At 33.7% G+C, this 23028-nt stretch overlaps 1 protein-coding gene across 1 annotated transcript; it reads right to left on the reverse strand.

Moving 5' to 3' along the window:
• Positions 1 to 12404: 12404 nt before the first annotated feature.
• LOC139490748 (postacrosomal sheath WW domain-binding protein-like) lies at positions 12405 to 19016 on the reverse strand. Its single transcript, XM_071277717.1, has 3 exons — positions 18893 to 19016; positions 18379 to 18588; positions 12405 to 12910 (listed from the first exon to the last, which is right to left on the reverse strand). The coding sequence occupies exons 2-3, from the start codon at positions 18582 to 18584 to the stop codon at positions 12799 to 12801; spliced, it is 318 nt and encodes a 105-aa protein (XP_071133818.1). The 5' UTR covers positions 18585 to 18588; positions 18893 to 19016; the 3' UTR covers positions 12405 to 12798.
• Positions 19017 to 23028: the final 4012 nt, after the last annotated feature.

Genomic DNA, 23028 nt, shown 5'->3' on the forward strand with positions numbered 1-23028 from the left:
TTTGATTTGAAGCCTTTAATATTGTATTTCTTTGTTACCCTGGTATTAAATTGTTTATATGAATAAAACACTGCAAGTACATGTATACAACAGCTGTACAAGGTCTTATTTGATTGAGTAAGACCTCAGACTATTATTATAGACAATTTTTTACACAGGTGATTCAGTATTTAATATATATAATGAATTTGTTTTTATTTTGTAGAGCAAAGCAGTATTGCAATATTCTTCTATGGATTTTTGCAGGATTAAGTAACTCATGATTTTATGTACTGTGCATATGAGTGAATTGTAGTCGTATGCCTTTATATAATATACTGAGTTGCACATCAATCAACAGAATTTCACCAGATTTTTTAAGATCGCTAATTACTTGTACCTGAGCTTGTACAGGTAGATCAACAAACCAAACAGGAGAATACTATCTGAGGATAGACGATCCATTTGTCGAAGTAATCAACTAAGTTTCAGCAAATGATTATGATCATTTAGATTAAATAAATAAATTAATCCAGTTACAAAGAAAACAGTTTAACAAGTCGAACACGTGCTTTATTTTGACTTACGCAATCAGCATCCCCCTTTTTTAAGAAGTACAAAATAAGACGCAAAACAGTAAATATTATTTCATCGTAAATAAATCGAGTACTGCTGTAACGATAATTTAGAATTACTTTAAAAGTTTAAAGTCATAAGAACCGAGTGACCGGTGAAAAATAATGTTCTTCCAATTCTTGAACCAATGCATACAAACATCATAAACTTAGTCTTCTGTGCTCGAATTTATCATTTTTTTCGTGTAAATTTCGTATAATTGTTATTTTTTTTTCAATCGGTCAGAGTTGTTGTGAAAATATGGCAGGTAATTAAAGTTCGTGTTTTGAAGCCGAAGTTTAACGATTGTCACCTGTTTGTCAACAATTAACGAAAAATAAACAAAAAGCATGGAAATTGAGCACGTGTTTAACATGTAAATTCAGATAATAGTTTATTTTAAGGACATCCATGCGTATTGTGGTCACCGGATTTTTACGAGATGGGTCACACTGAGGTCACATTGCATACGGAAAATATGTCGGGGGAATTGCTTGCTGGAAGGAAGCTATTCAAATAAAGTAAACTTCTTCTAAATATGAATAAATTAAAGAATTTTCTTCAGAAAAAAGTATATGTACATAAGTTTTATAATGAAAACTAGCCATTGAGTTATTAAAATCATATGCATTAATTTTTTTTGATTTGAGGTTTCTTATGACTTTAAAAGTAAAAACTTAAATATTTCCTGTAAAGAAATATCGTATCTAAATTCCGAATTCATTTCGTATATTACAATCAAATTGATACATCCGCGTTTCCGGTTTCTATTCAGACTCGAAAGATGCATGTTGCAGAGCATCAATTTTTCCAGATAGTCATTAAAAACCTTTTCATTTGTCGACGTTTGCTTTACAAATCTCTTTAACCTTTTACATAACCCGTACGAATTGTTTTGTTGTTGCTGCAAATCAGCCATACCGGTAATGGGCTCTGAATTTGACAGTGTCCACGAAAAATAAGCTCCACATTAGATGATTTTTAACCCCCATAACAATTACCAAAAATAAAAGAAATCTGCATGGGGACCTTCATGACAGCTTTTGGTCATTCTCGACTAAGGGGGGGGGGGGGGGGGGGGCATAATGACTTGGCATTTGAATGGTTAAAAACGGCAATAAATGAAAATATTGATACTTCTAATTCTATAATGAAAATTCAAATAAATATAATTTAAATAAGCAATGAATTAGCATTTTCACCATTCCTTGTATGGAGGGATAAAATACTTCCGATCGCGCTACACTGTACAGCGTAGACAAGGTTTGTAATGGTGAAAGTTCCTCCATGGTTCAATTTTCATCCATGGAGATCCCTGCTGTATTATTCATTGCAATTTTAACTTAACTTAACTAAGTCTTAAAAAAACTACTACAACAAGGACTAGACAGGGCCGTAACTAGGGTTTGAATTCAGGGGAGGCAGGGGTTTGGGGGCCGCTAATTGAGCCCCTTTGGTAGGGAGTAGGGGGGTGCAGCCCCCGGCCGATTTATTTTCTCTCAGTCATTGGCTAAAATTACCCGTTTCCCTTCGATTTCCTTACATTAAGAAACACCAATACTCAGTGCTTGAACCTGGAAGCAACTTTTATGCAAAAACAAGCTGAGATTGCTGTTCGGGGTGAGCCAAAGCTAGTTTCCTCTTGAAGGCTTTGACCTATAATTGTTAACATTAAAAATACATTGTGACTGTGGATTTTTTTCTCAAATGATATGACTAAAATTATACCCGTTTCCTTCGATTTCCTTACTTTAAGAAAGATCAGTTTTGGCTTGCTGGATCCTTGGAGCAATATTCATGCAAACAATTATTATCTGTATTTTCTGTATTTAAAGATATTTTTTTAGAAGCTGGTAAGTTCAAAAAAACATATAAAGCAAGATTATAAAACGCAAGATATTTTTTTTTATCGAGGATCTTGAATTTCAAAAATGTTGAAAGTTGAACAGACGTATATAACTACTACCAGGCACTTTCTATACTAGTCTAGTATATACTTAGTATATAAAGTCCCTGCTACAACGAATGGGAGTGTTCACCTACTAAGGCATTGACCATAATGTTCTCGTACGTTCGGGAAACTTAAAAAAAACCCCGATCCAACAGCTGATTCAGCCGGCAACGAATTTCCGATATCTTTAAAGATTCACAACACAAAAGGAACTTCCTCTGCTTAAATAATTGAGCCCCAAATAAATGTGAATAGTTAAGTTTTCATTCAAAATTATCGAAAGCATAGTTTCATATGTGTTCTCATACGAATACTGCCCCCCCCCCCCCCCCCCCCCTCAATACTGAATAACAGACGGACGGCCACACGAAAAAGAAAATAAAACAAATACTGAAACGGTTTACTTTCGATCAAAAATCCGAAAAATGACAGACATATCACGTATCATGATTACACTGTTAAAACTGTTAACTTGTGTTGTTTATAATATAAAGTTCTTCGTGTACATATTGTGAATATTTTATTTTTTTTACTTAAAAAAAAAATTTGTGTAGAAAATTCAGGCGAGGCAGTTGCCTCCCCTGCCTCATAGGTAGTTACGGCCCTGCTAGAGGCTTGATAGACTTACTAATTCAGGTTACTAGGTTATTTCTTTTTCCTAGTATTTATAGTCTAGAAGAAGGACACATTGACACAACAACAAAAACTAAAGAAAGCAACACAAACCCTACCAAAATCCAGGGTTCATCTCATGCACTCCTTAAATTTAATTGTGTATTTTCTGAAGTCAGTTGTTTGTTTGGTCAAGTGTTTTCACATGTATTTTCAGTATCATATATATAGTTCCTGATAGCCTTTTACTGTTTGTGTTATATAACAATTTCAGCAGTTGGCCTTAGATAGATAGCTGGGTATTTACAAATAAAGCCATAAAAGGCAGGCTTTAAAATTAATAGTATATATTTAACCCTTGCACAGTCTTATGCCTTTACAAATGTAGTTCAGTGGTTGTTGTTGGTTCATGTATGTCATTTTTAATTTTCGATAATTGTTTTGTAATAAATTAGGCTGTCAGTTTCTCAATTGAATTGTTCATACAATTTATGTCTGGGCCTTTAATAGCAGACACTATGATATGGGTTTTACTCATTGTTCAAGGCTGATCAGTTGCCTTTAATTTTATAACATCCACTTTATTTGAACTTTGATTGACAGTTGTCTCATTGGCAATAATACTCAAATGTACCTTTGTTGTTGGGATATGCAAGTACCCGACCAAATCCACTCTATGTGGTATTTATATTTGTATCCATCTGAAAGGTTCAGCCTTTTTAAACTGATTTTTTATGGTTTTTCTTATGTTGTACTATTACACCACTGTCCTAGGTTAGGGGGAGGGTTGGGATACTGCTTAAAGAACATGTTTAACCCAACCACATTCTGTTTCACTATGTATGAATGTGTCTGTCCCTATCAGCAGCCTTTAATTCAGTGGTTGTTGTTTGTTTTTCCTTTTTCTTTATACAACTATACATTGGTATTATGTATTTTGCTCATTGCTGAAGGCTGTACAGTAACCTATAGTTGTTTAATATCTGTGTCATTTGATCTCTTGTGGAAAGTTGTCTCATTGGCAATTATACCACATCTTCTTTTTTATACTCATCTTCTTATTTTTATACATGTTATATAGCCTTTTTTGATTTTCAATTTTAGTTCATTTATATGTTTTGAAGTTTAGTATGACATCCATTTTCACTGAACTAGTACACACTATTTTGAGTCCATCTAAAGCCTGACTGAGGGTGCTGGATTTTCTTCGCTGTGATGAAGATGCATTGGTGTCCTTTGGCTATTTTCTTCTCCTTAATTGTCTCTTTGACACATTCCTTATCTCTATTCTCAATTTTACATATTCAACACTAAAGCAGATTTTTTTATTCCTACTTGTCTTTTGACTGTCCAAAGTAGGCATTTGGAAAACTCCTGGGTGATCTTTGTGTCCATAGCATAAACATAATAAACTGTAATGCCACTTATTTTCACCATCATAACAATTGAGCATTCAGTTATTTAGAAATATCAGTTAGATTAACAATGTTTGTTTGCCATGTTAGAGCCTTTTAAAACTTATTATAGGCTATGGATTTTGCTCATTGTTGAAGGTGACCTACTAATTGAATGCACAATATTTGAACTCTAGTGGATATAAATCTCAGTGGCAATCATACCATATCTCATTATTCTGATAATTATAAGCATTCAATGTAATGATTATTTTTCAGAATCAAATTAAGGTACACTTGATAGTTTTTTCCTTACCCTTGGTTTTATCATTAAAATGCAATTTTTAGAATAATAAAAGTGTTTCTAGTTTCAAACTGTATTTTTGTAATCCTTGATGATATATATAGTAAAAATGAGGGTTTTATGTCAGAAATACACAATGAAAACAAAATACAACAAATAGCTACAGCAAATTTATTTTCATGGTATTGTCAGAGGTGGGTTTAGGGGGGCGGGGGGCCCAGCCCCCTCCTTTTATGGAAACAAAATTGGTGGATTATATAGGGAATCACTGAAGCATGACTGGAGTGAGCTGAACCCCCTCTTAGGCAGTCAGTGGGCCCTAACTTATGAAAATTTCTGGATCTGCCACTGATTGTGTGATAAAGTGCTTTTTAATGTACTGGAAATAAATAAGAAATATCTTTTTTAATTCACTCAAACACCATACTAATTTTTTATTTAAAACATTAAAAAAGAACTTGCACTTTATTCAGCAATTGTCTTTGTCATTTGTTTTTTTCAACATTCTACTCCATTAATAACAAAAAAGTCGTTTTAGAAAATCATACAACCTAGATAACAAATGCAATTTATTATGAAATGAGAGGCATTGACGACCAAAGATGATAATTCTGTCGATGCTGTAAAGTATTATCATACTACAATGTAATATGGACATCAATCACAACTGTTGCACAAGTACTGTTAGCTCAGTTGGTCAAATGGTGTCTACTCTTGTTTCTTTATTTCTTCACTAGTATCTGAAAAGCAAAGTAAATTCTGTGGTTATAATCAAACTATACAACACTTTTGGTAATGGATATCATGAAGTGGTTAATTGTTATTACGTGTAGAATTGTTACAGAAATATTTATATTTTAAGAGTTTTAACCACAATCCTGTACAAAAATGTTCAGGGAATATTATTACAAGTTCAGATGTTTGACAAAATGCTTAGAATACAACTATACTGGTAATTGTTACTAGTTTTCGGGAAACAGAAAAATGAAAATTATACAAAGTTATTTTCATATATAGATGTGAAACTATACATTGAAAATCATTGTGTACAAATAATCTTTATTCTATACCAAGTATGGCTAATTTACAAGGTTTGACAGAGGTACAGAATGACAGACAGTTATGAACTATAAATCATATACAAGCAGTGTATGCTGACTCTTAACACCTGATATAACCTGGGTTTTAAGAGGGTTTGTATTGTGTTTGTAGTCCATACAATAACTCGTATAAAACAGAGAAACATTCCTTTTGTTTTTTAACACACTTGTGTCAGGGGTTAAAAAATCCACTAGCCCGACGCCCGGGACTAGAGTATTTACGCCTCGGGCAATCTAAACTTTTAACCCAATATGCCCGACAGACTAGTAACAAAAAATTCTTGGCGTTTCCAAAATAGATAGTGGAAAATCCCTTCATCCCTATTCTATCTTAGCAAATCAGATTCAATTACGTCATCCTGGATTTGGTTTTGTACAGGTCCAGGGTTGCATTCAATATCGTAGTGGCTACTTAGGGATACGCAGATTTATGACTATTGAACGTGTAGCTAGCCTAGCTGCAACATAGATATTGATAGCAGCTAGGCTAGCTACTCGTTCAGTAGACAAATATCTATGTAGCACTACGTAGCCGCTGCGATATTGAATGCAACCCTGTTGTACAGTTACATGTTTGAAAAATAGAACAAATAACTCAGCGTGGCCAGGTATCATCTATTGATCGCAATATCTCATACTTCCAATATCGTTTTCTCAGTACAGGGGGTATTGTACATTGCTTCTGTCGCGATTTCAATTAAAGGTACTGGTTATTATGTATTGGTCTTGTCAGACAACTGTTGAACATGAAACAATACTACAAAATATATATTTCAAAACATTTTAGAACGGGTACTTGATTTACTTCGTCAGTTTCAAAGCAAAAATCGGTAAATGAAGGGGATACAAATGAGGCTGAAAATTCATCCAAAAAAAATGTAAAAACGATTGGGAAAAGCGGAAAAGAACATATCTAGTGACATGGACAGAAAGATTCCTCTAGGCAAGGCCGGCTGTGGCGCTGGGATGAAAATCCGAGACCATGTTCTGCGAATATTGCCAGTGTTTCCCCGACCGGCACGTCAATAAAAGGTCTCCCTTGTATGTGTGGACAACAAATATAATAATTAAACCACTTGTTTCACACGATAAAACCAATGAACATGTTTTCTCTGCCAGAAAATATTTAATGACCCATAGTACTACTACGGATAAAAATTAACTGTTTAATACAGTGTATAATGTCCCCTTCAAAACATGACACCCACCCTGTATTATGCAGCAAACTCTGATTTGTAAGGCACACATGGGCTAGCAGGTCGGTTTTGATGGGCTAGCAGTTCTTCAAACAGGGCTAGTAAAATCCTGCTGCCAATAAGTCCTGGGCTAGTTAGCTGTAACAACATTTTTTAACCACTGTGTGTCATGCATTTGTTTCAATTTGTCTGGTTTTGTGCATTGTTTTTTCGACTCTCTCTTTCAAACTCTCCATTTAAAATATATACTGGTTTTAAAAAATATTATATTTGTTGGAGTATGTCTTTAAGTGTTAACTTACTTATCTTAATATATATAAAAAAATCAGGATATCAAGCACAACAAAAGGAGGCTATATTTAACCAAAATCTGGGTTTAATCCATTATTAATTTATACTTTACTTGTACATGTAGGTTAAACAACAAGTGCCCATCCATGGAAGGATAAATAAAACAGATGAAAAATACAGATTTTTCAACTATAGTTAATATTGTTAAATTTAAACTTAAGCAATAAAAAGGAGTATGCATTATAAAGTCTTAGGCTCTTACTTTTAATCACACATTGTACACAGGAAAACACATTCATAATAGGGTTACAACTGATAGAAGCCAATTGAGAATTTCACTAACATTTTCATTGCAATTAACCCAACCACACATTGTAACTTTGGATCTCTAAGTGTCTTCCCTGGTCCCAATATGCATGCATGTATGTTTTAATAGCCTTAAAACAATATGTCATGTATATGTTACCTGTTAGGTAAATTTGACCTGTCACCATCATCAGACTGTTGTTCTTTTTCATCCAAGATGAAATGTATTGGATGGCAAAGCCTTTTGCTGAAATGTAATTTGACCAAGTTTAATAAAATGCAATTTGACCGTTGGTTTTCCTGTTTGAATGGTTTTACACTAGTAATTTTGGGGTCCTTTATAGCTTTTTGTTCGGTGTGAGCCAAGGCTCTGTGTTGAAGGCCGTACATTGACCTATAATGGTTTACTTTTATAAATTGTTATTTGGATGGAGAGTTGTCTCATTGGCACTCACACCACATCTTCCTATATCTAATTTTTATGAGGCCAATGTCTACAAAACTATACATTTGTTTAGAAATTTTACTGAATAAAGTAATTTTGCTAAACTATGAAACAAGTTCAAGTAGATATGCAAGGTTCAAAAACATTTAGTCTGACTTCATGTATCTGTATTGGAATAAAACCAAAGAAATTATTTTTCTTATTGGTAATTATTTATAAGGTACCAACAAAAAAAATCTTAAAAAAACATGGTACAATATATATTTCATGTGCTAAAAAAAAGTCAAAAAGTGATAAAACATATAGTGTATGACATTTAGTTAAGTTCACATATGTCTGAGGAACATGTCAGTAACTGCTAGTAGTCCTTTGTTTATTTATGTATAGTTGTCATTTTGCTTATTTTGTTTTATTTCCTATCATTTTGCCTATTCTGACATACAATGTAGGACTATGACTTCTTTAAAACTGAGATTTACTGTGCATATTGTTTTTGTTTTTCTACAATGGCTAGCTATAGAGGTATTAGGATAGGTTGAGATCTTGCAAAACATGTTTGACCCACCGCATTTTAGCGCCTGTCCCAAGTCAGGAGTCTCTAGCCTTTGTTATTTTTTAAGATTTTTAATTTTAGTTCATTTTAATTTTGGAGTCTAGTATAACATTCATTATCACCTTGACCACATGTTTCCGGGGAGCAGTACACATTTTTGTTTAGGTGGTAGCTCAAGCATGCCTCTGTGTGTAGGATTTTCTCAGTGTGTTGTAGATCCATTGGTGGTCTTTGGCTGTTTTCTACTCTTTGGTCAGGTTGTTGTCTCTTTGACACATTCCCCATTTCCATTCTCAATTTTTTGTTAATAATAAAATTACCCAATGACAGTCAGTTATATGTGAGGCCTCTTCATTCCTCTTTATACATTTGTACTAGGTTTGTATTCTCCAGCCATTCAATACAGATAACTGACCTGGAAAAGATTTAATACATGTATGTCAGTATTTTACTATTTCAGATGCAACTCAATGCAGATACTTTATACATATATTATAGATAGTTATATAAATATATTGTATTCTGTTGGACATATTTTTTTTATTTCATTCTCAATACTAATTAATCAGCCTTTTATGGCAATCAACAATTGTTACAACGGTAAACCTGTATTTGTTTAATTGTTAGTTTCATAAAGTTACCATGAATACCACCCTCTTCACTCTGTTGTTTATAATTTTTCGTCAAATGTTTTTGTATATACATCATACATGTATAAAGTCTTCCTTAGGCATGTTTTTTTCAAATGGAATTTAGGACCACTATGCATTCTAATTGGCATAAACGGTAAATCCATATAGGGGGGGGGGGGGGGGGGGGGCAATCATTATGTTACGTAACTGTTATCAGTATTTTTGCATTTTTTGTTAACTGTTTTTGCCAAAATATCAAGGTGTTGTTAACATGTTAACAGACCCCCTTTTGCCCCTCCTCATATATAGCATGAGGATAACTTGTCTTATTCTAAGAATTTCATATTCTCTTGCACCGTCCCTTGAAGATCTTTGCTGACTGGACACAGTATCTATAATCTTAAAAATATGTGTTTAAAATATATATTTTATATATTTAAGAAGTTTGACTCATCTGCATTAAGTACAAGAAGGGACTTCCTTTTAAGTATCAATTCTTGGTGCTTACTGCAGATTAGTCATATTAAATATCCTTTTTTTTTTTCTATTGAGATTTTTCCACATAAACTTCTCATGCCTCTTGTTTGAATTTTTATAGTGAAAATACACTAACCTGGTGCTCTAGGGTCAATGTCAACACAGTACTAATTAAATTATTATATATTGCTATTTTGTTGGGTGTATTACCCATGTTCCTGTAGTATTTATATATTTTTATTACACATGTTACATATTTATTGTTTGTGTACTGCATATGTTATTGTTTATAATAATATTGTTTGTATGCTATATGCCCTCCTGGGCCATAATTTGGTGAATTAAAGTATTCTATTCCTTTCTATTCTATTTACCAAATGGCAAATCATGGAAAATGCGCATTTCAGCTGAGACTACTGTGTTATAGGGGGTCTCATTGGGGGGGTTCTGATCACGGATCCCACTTACTGATTTGTCACATTCCCATATCCCGCTTACACTATGTACTTCATTTCTGGTTTTCACGTCACAATAATTTGACTTTCATGTGTCACGCTTACAAAAAATGGCAATCCTATGTACTGCTTAGACCCCAATGAGACACACTTATACAGTTATAGTAGTCTCAGATTTCAGTGATCGATGCATAAGGTAAAATATTTAAAACTACATAATATCTAAACATCTTATTTTATGATACTAGTTGTTACAAGGATTTTGCAAACTAATCCATGATTACAACCTACTGTACACCTCTATGAGAGTCCCCCCCCCCCCCCTTTTTTCTTAGTAAAAAAACCTACCTTTTACCTACCCTATTAAAAGAGACATTCGTACACATGAACCTTAATAAGTTAATTGTCTAGTTTCTTCCAGTTTCCATGCTGTTTAAAAGTTTCATTTTACACTGAAACTCTCAACTCTGGTCTACCACTGCCGCATGTTTTCATCCATATTCTTGAAGTGTTTATCTTCCGGGAAGATGTGGTCAAGGTCATTACCAAATTTTAAAACGCCATCTATGAACGAAATCCAAAGTCACAAAAATCCAGACGCTATATTCATAGAGGGTGGTAAAGGGTTATTTTCGTGCAACGTTTTCGGCCTTTTTATTTCACGTGTTTTCGTGTTTTGGTCTTTTATTTCTCGTTTTCTCGTGTTTGGTTCGATGTGCGTGCTTCGTATTTCCCCTTATTTATTTTCCGTGTTTCGTGTCGAGTGCTTCTAATTTCTCGTTCTTGCCTTTTCCGCATTTGATTAAAAAGTAAATTGGAACCAACTCAAAGTCAGTGAGTTATAGTACCTTTTGAAACTTGTATAATATAATAGAAATTGATGTTTATTGTTACCATTCTACTTTCTATTGTATATGTATGCTATACATGTAATAAAGTCCATCATAATAATATTTTTTTTCAAATCAGATGCAAGTAGCAGACGCTTAAAGGTGACCACAAAGTCTTTTATGTACAGTCCACTAACAATGTCTACAATGATCTCCAAGAACGGCTGAGTAATAACTGCTAGTACTTTTTTCCGTAATATTTACGATTTTATTTCTCGTGCTTCGTTTTTCTCGATTTTTATTTTTCGTGCTACGTTTTTGCGAGTTTTATTACACGTGTTTCCGTGTTCAGTACCCCCCTTTACCACCCTCTTCATAATGCGTCTGGGTGATCGAGACTACTTTCTGTTCGAAATACATGTGTATATGTCACTGGATGTTTAAATACCATTCCATCTTTATCATTTTCGTCAAAAACAGCTAGCTTTTTTTTTTAATCTTTACATGAACATGTATACACTCCAAGTTATTCCTATGTTATCTCATTTATATAAAAGGTTAATTAATTTGTATATTTAATGCAAAGGGAATTCTAAAGATACTATAGTCCGGAAATGCTTCAAACTATATACAAACTGAGCATATATAATAACTGCCATATTCCAAATACACCTTATCGCTATTTGTCCGCCATTGCTGGAAATCACACAGGTTCCCGTAAAATTTTGACGTCATAAAACAAAATGTCTGACGCCACAATGGAAAAGTGATTGTTGTTGACGTCAAAAGTTCAAGCGGACGGGTCAGCCGGGAATAGCGATAAGGTGTATTCCTTCCTTAACCGGTTAATTTGTGGAAAAAAAGAAGAGAAAAGAACAATCAGTATCTGAGAGAATCTACGACTCGATCAAGCTTAAAAAATTGATTTCAAAATATTCAAGATTTCCAACTTTACATGAATAAAAAGATGCGGAATATTATTGACAATGAGAAAAACCATACAACAGAGACAAAATTAGCCCATTATTAGTTGTTGTGTGTACTATAACAACTAAAGCCGTAATTCCGCCGTAGCACACGTCGTGGTGTGGTTGTTGTTGCACTATTTCACTTTGGTATTTGAAGAATTTTAAAGTTTAACAAAAATACTAAACTCGAAGGGTTTACTCCAAAAATAACTGACAAATCTAAACATTATCAATCAACGGAACAAGCAGAAAAAAATTAACTGGGAATCAATAGCTTGAAAAACAATAAAATAACATTATACATTAAAATCAGTACATATTTTACACATGTTACAATTATAATCACTATTCAATTACAAACAAACCAAGACTATTATGCAGATAAATATAAATATTGCACTTGTAATACTGTTCCATCGGTGTCAGTTAATTTTGCTGGAAAATGAGGATCTGGCTTGGGGTCTCTATTGTTTATATACTCTTTGCCCATTATCATCTTTTCTTCATACTTTAGCATCTCATTTTTGTCTACTCTAAACCCCCACCCACACCCTCCTAAATGTTATGTTATCGTTATTTTCCTTGGTCGGTAGATGCAACTGCAATGTAATGAATGGAATGGCTCTGTTGTTACAAAATTATCACGATTTCACCGAAAAAAATATTGTTTAAAGTTTCATTATAAATGTATCAATTGTTAGCAAAACAGCAACATAATAATGCACAGCATGCAGCTAACAAACAACAATCCTCTGCAGATTCTCTGTCCCTGTCTGCCTGGGTTCTGTCTTCTACATAAACTCTGAAATATGTTGAAATGAGAAAATATCTATATATGTGTCAATTCATATTTTCAGAAATAAATACATACATAAAACCGTTCAATTGAGGAAAATTTCGTTTAAATTTTGAACAGTAATGAATATTATAAATAACGCTGTATAAATGGCACATGTTTATGTACGAACACTAGTATCGGGTAAAACCGCGATGAAAATACATAGTTCACTTTATAAAGAAAACTAAAGATTGAAAAAAAAACACAGCAAAATACATTATTTCGGTATTAAGCACTGCCTGCTGTTTCGTAGTTTTATTCGTTTTGAGCTTTTGTTTTAGCAATTTGATATTTTACGTTTTAAATTTTACTTGAAGTTTGGTATTTTTTTTATTTTACTTTTTTGTGGTCGTATTCTTTTATTGGAACTCTTCAACAATATTTGTTCGGTGTCCCAATTAGCGACCCTAAGCATGACTGAATTCTCATGATTATGGTGCATCAAAATATATATAGGGTAATGACTGTCTAAATCTTGATTACTGTACTTTTCATACACACCTCGTAAATGCTCGAAAGTCGATCAAACAAAGCGGAACCATAACGATTCATTTGTTAAGACTGTACGTGTTAATTACACATTTTTCTTCATCGTAGGAACACATAAATTAAGCAAATCAATTATTTATCTTTAATTTGATGTTCCAATACCGAAATGTTCATTCAGCTCAGCGGTAGAAGCATACTTAATGATTACCTTAGCCGTTTTTGGCACAACTTTTTGGAATTTTGGATCCTCAATGCTCTTCAACTTTTTATTTGTTTGGCTTTATAAATATTTTGATATGAGCGTCACTGGTGAGTCTTTTGTAGACGAAACGCGCGTCTGGCGTTCTTAATTATAATCCTGATACCTTTGATAACTATGGCATTAAATTATCTCAAAATCTACAATAATAGTGTTACTTATTCGTCTATCCTTCCTTATGCTTCACTGCAAATATTCCAGAAAACGGCACCGTTGTTCTTCTTTATTTTTTGTAAGTTTTTTTTTTTTTTTTTTTTTTTTTTTTTTTTTTTTTTTTAGAAAATTGGCTCACAGTCTTCACTTGAAGTGTTAGACTCTTAGTCAAAATTAATATATAACATCCTTATCATAATAGTAATTCTCAATGTTGAGGAGTGCGAATAACATGCAGTCCAAGACCACAGCAGTACAGCCTTTTCACTTGCCCTTTGTCATGTTAATATTGTGAAGCGAACTCGACTTCCTAACAAACAAAAAGTACAGGGAAATTACAAGTTCAAAATTTCCGGTATTTCATTGCTAAATTCTGAAGATATTTGAATCTACCCGTAACTGCAAAGGTGCGAATCAAACTTTTCAACTACAAATAATTGTAGATATCTGCTCATTTTGCTTTGAAACCATTGGACAAATTTCAACATACATGGCATGGGATATCATTGAAATATCCTTAACATTACTAGTGTCTGAACAATTATTCTCGATTTTCCTTGTACTGTTTTCTTTTAAATGTGTACTCCAGACGAGTGCGGAACGACTCATTAGTGACGCTGGAATCAAACAAGTAAAAAGTGGCAATTAAAGTACGAGTTGAAGAGCATTGAGGAGTCAACATTCCGAAAGGTTTTGCCAAATAAAGCTAAAGTAAAATTAGTTATCAAAGGTACCAGGATTGGTTTTTTTATACGCCAAGCGCGCGTTTCGTCTACATAGGACTCATCAGTGACGCTCAAATCAAAATAGTTATAAAGCTAAACAAATACAAAGTTGAAGAGCATTGAGGACCCAAAATTCCCAAAATATTGTGCCAAATACGACTAAGGTAATCTATTCCTGGGATAGGAAACTCCTTAGTTTTTCGAAAAAAATAAAGTTTTGTAACAGGAAATTTATAAAAAGGACCATAAAATTGATATTCATGTCAACACCGAGTGCATGCTGACTACTGGGCTGGTGATACCTTCGGCGACGAAACGTTCACCAGCAGTGGCATCGACCCAGTGGTGTAAATAGTTGTCAAAGGTACCAGGATTATAATTTAATATGCCAGACGCGCGTTTCGTCTACATAATAAAATTGAGAATGGAAATGGGGAATGTATCAAAGAGACAACAACCCGCCCAAATAAAAAAAACAACAGCAGAGGGTCACCAACAGGTCTTCAATGTAGCGAGAAATTCCCGCACCCGGAGGCGTCCTTCAGCTGGCCCCTAAACAAATATATACTAGTCCAGTGATAATGAACGCCATACTAATTTCCAAATTGTACACAAGAAACTAAAATTAAAATAATACAAGACTAACAAAGGCCAGAGGCTCCTGACTTGGGACAGGCGCAAAAATGCGGCGGGGTTAAACATGTTTGTGAGATCTCAACCCTCCCCCTATACCTCTAACCAATGTAGTAAAGTAAACGCATAACAATACGCACATTAAAATTCAGTTCAAGAGAAATCCGAGTCTGATGTCAGAAGATGTAACCAAAGAAAATAAACAAAATGACAATAATACATAAATAACAACAGACTACTAGCAGTTAACTGACTCATAAGACTCATATAATCTATTCCTGTGGTGGGAATCCTTCAAAGTATTTCGAAAAAAAAATAAAAGTTTTGTTATTAGTTTGTTCATAATTATATAGATATAGGAAGATGTGGTGTGAGTGCCAATGAGACAACTCTCCATACAAATAACAATTTAAAAAGTAAATCATTATAGGTATGACCATAATGACGAAGACAGATAATACTAATGTGTTTTATGATGAGTTTATTTACAACTACTGTGTCGATGCCACTGCTGGTGGAGTTTTGAATTCCTCAGCCCAGTAATCAGCACTTATGTGCAGACATGAATTATCATTGATATGGTCATATTTATAAATTAACTGTATACAAAACTTTGGAACTTTGGAAATACTAAGGCTCAGAAATAGATTACTTAAGCTGCGTTTGGCAAAACTTATAGGAATTTTTGGTCCTCAATGCTGTTTAACTTAGTACTTTTTTTGGCCTTTTTGACTTTGTTGGATTCGAGCGTCACTGATGAGAGCGAAACGCGTGTCTGGCGTTAATACAAAATTAAGTCCTGGTATCTATGACGAGTTAATTTACTCTACTTTTCTCTGGTTTGTTTCTATCGAAATTAATAAACAGTTCTTACAACGCACTGGAAAAGCTGCATATACACGGCTGGTAATCTACACACGCAGAACATTTGGTTCTGCAATGAAAACCGTGAGAGGATTTTCCGGTTGTGCTTGAGTGGAGTAATTGTCACCGCTTCAAAAGGTATGTACGTTTCTAAATCTCAATTTTCTTATTCAACTGATCAAAATATTGAAAATCAGAGAATGCTATGCTGTGGTGAATACTTTAACGAAGAGATACATGTATCATTCACTGTTGAACGTAGAGTTGAACTCTTACAAAATCAGTTGCCCCACGAGAAATTGCCTAAAAAAGTGACATTTCAATTTTGTAATGGTTCTATTTACAGACCTACAAGTTCAAATTTAGGTTTTTTTCGGGCAATGGGTATGAATGTTGTTTTTGGCGGCGTGTACGCTGTCCGGTGTTGATAGACGTCTTAATAATTCCAAAAACTACATTTTTTCATTAAGTCATGCGTGAGGGGATCGGTTCTGATTGAGGACATCGTGAATGCGTGAGGGGAAGGACAAACATTTTTTTAATCTTTGGCTTTGTGACTTTTGTTGACTCAATAAATCACGGTGATCAATGCTGATTAAAAAGCACAGATTTATCCTTATACTTTAATAGATAAAAACTGATCACTGATTCAATGAAATCAAACTATTAATTGTTTGTTCAATGTCAGAAAATGCCATTGTTCAAAGGAAATAGGAAAAGAGGACTAAAATTAACTCTCTACAAATAGCCATGGAGATACAAGTTATCCCCGCCCTCGAAGCGAACTAAACCCGCTTGGAGTAGTCCTGTCGTCAAATATACGTCACAGAAATCACAACATATATTTTTAAAAAGAAAAGTATATCGCCGATCAAAACTTCAACACCTATATATATTAGACGTAATCTGTTCACCCAAAATCACAAAATTTTAGAAACAAAAAAAGGCAGATATACAGAATTTATTATTCACGAACATCGACGAAAGCCAAGATAATCTCGAGAAAGACCATAAGGAAGAGCATGTATTAGACAACGAAGTCATAGAAGAAGACCACGTAGTAGACCACGAGAAAGACCAGATGGAAGACCTTGAGGAAGAATATAAAGTTTTTTAAAGTGCTTTTAAATAAACTCTCAGACGTATGGAAAAGGGAAAGATTTTTGATTTTTTTTTTCATTATACATTCGACCTGTTTTTTGGACATTGTTGAGTGGTTTGAAAAGGTCGAATCAAGAAGAATGAGATACTCCCCAACATCTCTGCAGTATTTTGGGTTATCGTTGACAAATGTTTTGTTTTTATTCTATAAATATATAATTAAACCTAGGATCCCACAATTTATTTCATAATTCAATCTCATAAATTTTTCTAAGCACACATAATAATTAATAATTATGTGTTACATAATAATTATTATGTGTTTTTTAATGAACAATGTAGCCTAATTTAGGTAAGTTTCAACGACTCATAGCTTGAATATAAAGATATAATTTGTACTTCCCCTCACGCATTCACGATGTCCTCAATCAGAACCGATCCCTGAGGGGCCTCACGCATGACTTAATGAAAAAATGTAGTTTTTGGAATTATTAAGACGTCTATCAACACCGGACAGCGTTCACGCCGCCAAAAACAACATTCATACCCATTGCCCTAAAAAAAACTAAATTTGAACTTGTAGGTCTGTAAATAGAACCATTTCAAAATTGAAATGTCACTTTTTTAAGCAATTTCTCGTGCGGCAACTGATTTTGTAGGAGTTCAACTCGACGTACAACAGTAAATGATACATGTATCTCTTCGTTAAAGTATTCACCACAGCATAGCATTCTCTGATTTTCAATATTTTGATCAGTTGAATAAGAAAATTGAGATTTAGAAATGTACATATCGTTTGAAGCGGTGACAATTACTCCACTCAAGCACAACCGGAAAATCCTCTCGCGGTTTTCATTGCAGAACCAAATGTTCTGCGTGTGTAGATTACCAGCCGTGATATATAAAAAAATATATGACTCGTATTTGAAAACGAAATCATTGCATATTTACTAAGTACATGCATATTTCTGCCAGGTGAGAGATTCGGGTTTTTATAATGCTCTACTTTCTTTTCCTACTGTAGTTATAGCCTTTGCTTCGTGACATTTTGCCATGACATAGCATTTTTGTTTCCCTGTCATGCATATTAATGTACTCATTGGAGCGCAATTCGGTGAAATTATTTAGCGCATACTTATATTTGGATGCGAAACAATCCTGCGACGAAAGAGCTGAATTACTTGCGAAAAGGTTTAAAATCTACTCACACTGTTGGTTGTTGGTTTTGTGGTTGATACGCTCCGGCTGGTGGACCATAAGCCCCTGCTGGTGGGCCATAAGCCCCGGCTGGTGGACCATAAGCCCCTGCTGGAGGACCGTATCCACCCGCCGGTGGACCATATGCTCCTGCTGGTTGTCCATATGGAGGGGCTGAACCATAGGTCGGACCTTGTTGGTAAAAGCCTTGGCTCATCTTTCTAATGAGGGGAAACAAATATTTATTAGTCTGCCTGCGACACAAGTTTAAGTATCATGTAATTAAAGTTTTAAGATAACGTTATACATATGTGCCTCTCTTTTTATATATGTATATCATTATTCTCAGACATTTCCTTATTATCAATAGTACATTTACATCCGGAAATATAAAAATAAAGTGTATTTTTAGTCGGAAATGTTTAAAATATTTGACTCGTCTATGAAATAGCAATTTGAAAATAAAAGTTTTCTGTTTTCATGCTTTAAGAGTGTTAAATGTGTTGATGATAAACAAGCACTCACCTTTGATTTCAACTTTTTGTTTGAAATCTTAAATTAAAATGACAGAGTATAATATTGTAATAATCATGTGATGTTATTTTCCGACAATCCTATTTTTAGACGAATGGACACATGATAACGATTAAATTAACGTTATTGTACGACGTGTACATTAAGTATTGTATACTTGTACCTATGTTTTTAATAAAAAACATAATATTGATTTACATATATACAACAACTATTTAAAAACATCCGATGAAATTATTAATGCAAACTAACTGGCAGTATTGGCTAACTAACATTTTTTAACATTCTGTCGAAATTTTTTTTAAGAAGTGGGCTTACCTTTTTTTCATTAAAATTGAGTTCAGACCTTATTTATTGTATTGTTTCAGATCATATAATTTTGTTCAGATATCATATGTCAATATGAAGATGTATGCCAATTATGTGATAGGCATATCTGTACTTTACGGTTCAGGTCAGAGGCGGAGTAGGGATGGAGGGGGCGCCCCTAACTATGTGGAAAAAATTTGGTTGATCAACTATATTATCATGCACTGAAGCATGACTATATATCTTTTAAGAAAATCTAAACCTGATAAAAGATATGGAAATGTGACTTCCCCAATTGTTGATTAGGAAAGTTTTTACACCAACTTCGTCCTGAACAAACTTGATGTTGCATCAGCACACCATGAAAAAAAGGGGGGGGGGGGTCTTTGTAAAGGGTCTTAAATCAGCCGTCCTTTGAAGTTTGATTTTTTAGTTCTGTCATTTAATAGGGGTTCCAATTATTCGAATCTAGGCTTAAAATGATGGCAACCACGAAACAGATAACAGACGGAAACAGCAAATATAAGGCCGTGTTCACACCAAACGCGGTGTATAGTAAACATGTTAATTTACATTGTGTTTAATGTAATGTACACTAGTTTCACATTAAATTTGTTCACATCTATACACCTTGTTTAGCTACCTGTACATAAGATTTGTAAAATATATGTCATTTAAATGTTCATTACGTAGAACCGAATTTGAATTTTCGAACAACTTTTGTAGCAGTTAAGGAACGACCATTTGACTTTAAAAAAAAAATGGGGGGATGGATTTTTCAACAATTTGATTTAAAAAAAAACGGGTCATTCAGATGATTAGAATGAACATATATTCCCCATACTTTATAGTGTTAAATATTGAATTGGTATCATCGAAAAAAAAACTAATTATAAATTTTCGTGCCAGAAAAATCTGACATTTCGATTACGCATTTAAAACGTAGGCTCGCCATCAACGTGCATGCTTACAGACGAAGAAAACGAATTGCGATGTTAAGGATTCCTACATTTCTATCTTTTCCGTTTGTTTCAAATGGTATTTTTTTCAAAGGGAGGGGGTAATGTTTTTTTTTATTTCTAATTGTTTTTAACGGATCTGAGATACTACACAAACAAACAATTAACCTCACCCTTTTTCTGTAATGCATTTATGAGTAAATCGTTGTTTGAGTATGAAGACCAGTGGCAAATATTTCTGTCAGTGTGTATGTTCAATCGATTCGGGAAGACCTTTTCAAATGAATTATGTGTTCGGCAATGATGATGGATGAGTCTTGATAAGTGGTTAATAAGGCTACGTAAAGTGTTTTTATAACAAATAAAAATATCAAGTTTAGACAAATAAAAAAATAAGAACTTTATTAATAAGTATTACAAGTATCAATTTTATATAAAAATTGTTTCTTTTTTAAATATACATGAGAAAATTTAAGTTCTGAATGCCTAGTTTTGTGTACACTAAAACCTATACAAGGCCTACATTGACTATCGACTGTATGTAGACAAAACATGATGTAAACTACATGTAAACATTGTGTTTTATCAATGGGAAGGTAATTATGTTTAGTTTATGTGTGAGTTACACTAACACAACACCGAGTTTAGGTCAACGTGAACATGGCCTAAGTTCAGTATGTTTGTTGTTTTCTAGCAAAGATTGTCATTTAAGTTTTGATTGGACTGAGACTACTTCAGCACATATATATATTTCATGAACTGGACAAGAGAACCATATAATGTCTAAAGATATATCACAAGAATCAGTCTATAAACTTGTTTAAAAAAAATAATATCCAACATAGTTAAAATTATCTTGTTTAATGATGATCCTTAAACATGATTCTCTAGAACTATCATCATCATTGACAAAGTATTTGTTTGTTTGTTTTGGAGGATGTGTTTTTTACTGTGAATTTGAATTTCTATGTTAACCAACTGTCATCTTCTAGCTCATTCATTCATATGAGAGCGTCTTAGTCCACCAAAGAAAAGATTTCCTCTCACTAGATAATTTACAGTTTGATGACTATTTTATGTCCTCAATGCTCTTCAACTTGTACTTTATTTGGCCTTTTTAACTTTTTTTGGATTTGAGCGTCACTGATGAGTCTTTTGTAGATATAACGTGCGTCTGGTGTGATTACAAAATTTAATCCTGGTATCTATGATGAGTTTATTTACAACCACTGGGTCGATGTCACTGCTGGTGGAGTTAAATTCCCCGAGGTTATCACCAGCCCAGTAGTGAGCACTTCTGTGCTTACATGAATTATCAATGATGTAGTCATATTTATAAGTTTAACTGTTTACAAATATTTTTTAAATACTAAGGTTTTTCTAGCTCAGGAATAGATTACCTTAGCTGTATTTGGCAAAACGTTTAGGAATTTTGGTCCTCTATGCTCTTCAACTTCATACTTTATTTAGCCTTTTTATCTTTTTTGGATTAGAGCGTTACTGATGAGTCTTTTGCAGACGAAATGCACATCTGGCATTTTTACAAAATTTAATCCTGGTATCTATGATGAGTTTATTTACATACACCTATTGAACTTTATATTATAGATACAGTTACTTGCATGTGGTATGTTCATTGAAAAAGATGTACAGTGACCAATATTTGTTAATTTCGGTGTCATTTGGTCTCTTGAGAAGAGTTGTCTCATTATACCACAGCGTCTTTTTTCTTTAATCAGCATAAATCTTTACAAACATCTAGAAACAGCATATGAACTATACTCCCTATTGATACCATATTATAGAATTTGGGTTCCATCTCCTGATTTGCTTGGTGAAGTGTTGCTGATTAAAAAGTAGCTATCTAACTTAGTGGTAAAGTTAGTCTTATCTTGTTTTAAAAAGGCAATTATGATTTGTGTATTTACAACTATGAGGGAATCACCAGTTTAGTAGTCAGTACTACTGTGTAGACATGGATTATCATTAATATGATCATAATCATAAGTTACCTGTTTACCAAATTTTGAACTTTTCAAAGTACCAAGGATTTTCTTTCCCAGGAATAGACGACCATACTTGTAATTCCAGGGTCCTCAATTATCCCCAACTTCATATTCCATTCTGCCTTTATAACTTTTTTTCAAGCTTTACTGATGAGTTTTTTGCAGAAGAAACTTGTCTGGTGTACGAAATTTGAATCCTTATATATATAAGTTTTTTTTATTGATCTATAACACATAATTACCAAGAAATAGATCTAATCCTGACAACTTAACCTGTCCATAGACATGCTAAATTAAGGTCAAGGCAAAATGTGCCGGTAAACCATGAATTCCAATGTTCAATGAATTACAAATTATGTATAGGCTTCTACGTAGAATTGGCCAAAACCATGAAATCCAATATTCATGGAAATGTAATTCTTTCTCAATCCAGAAAATAAATGAACTTACAGTATTTAAGAAAAACAAGAATGTGTCCTCAGTACACGAATGCCCCACTCGCACTATCATTTTCCATGTTCAGTGGACCGTGAAATTGGGGTAAAAACTCTAATTTGGCATTAAAATTAGAAAGATCATATCATAGGGGACATGTGTACTAAGTTTGAAGTCGATTGGACTTAAACTTCATCAAAAACTACCTTGACCAAAAACTTTAACCTGAAGCGGGACAGACGGACGGACGAACGGACAGACGGACGGACGGACGGACGCACAGACCAGAAAACATAATGCCCCTCTACTATCGTAGGTGGGGCATAATAATAATCTTCCATTGACAAAATTTTTAAAATGCGACTGCAATTTGCTGTTTTGCATTTTATAACGAACAGACAATATGATCAACAATACA

Source organism: Mytilus edulis, chromosome 10, assembly GCF_963676685.1.
Source record: "Mytilus edulis chromosome 10, xbMytEdul2.2, whole genome shotgun sequence".
Classification (NCBI taxonomy): Eukaryota; Metazoa; Mollusca; class Bivalvia; order Mytilida; family Mytilidae; genus Mytilus; species Mytilus edulis.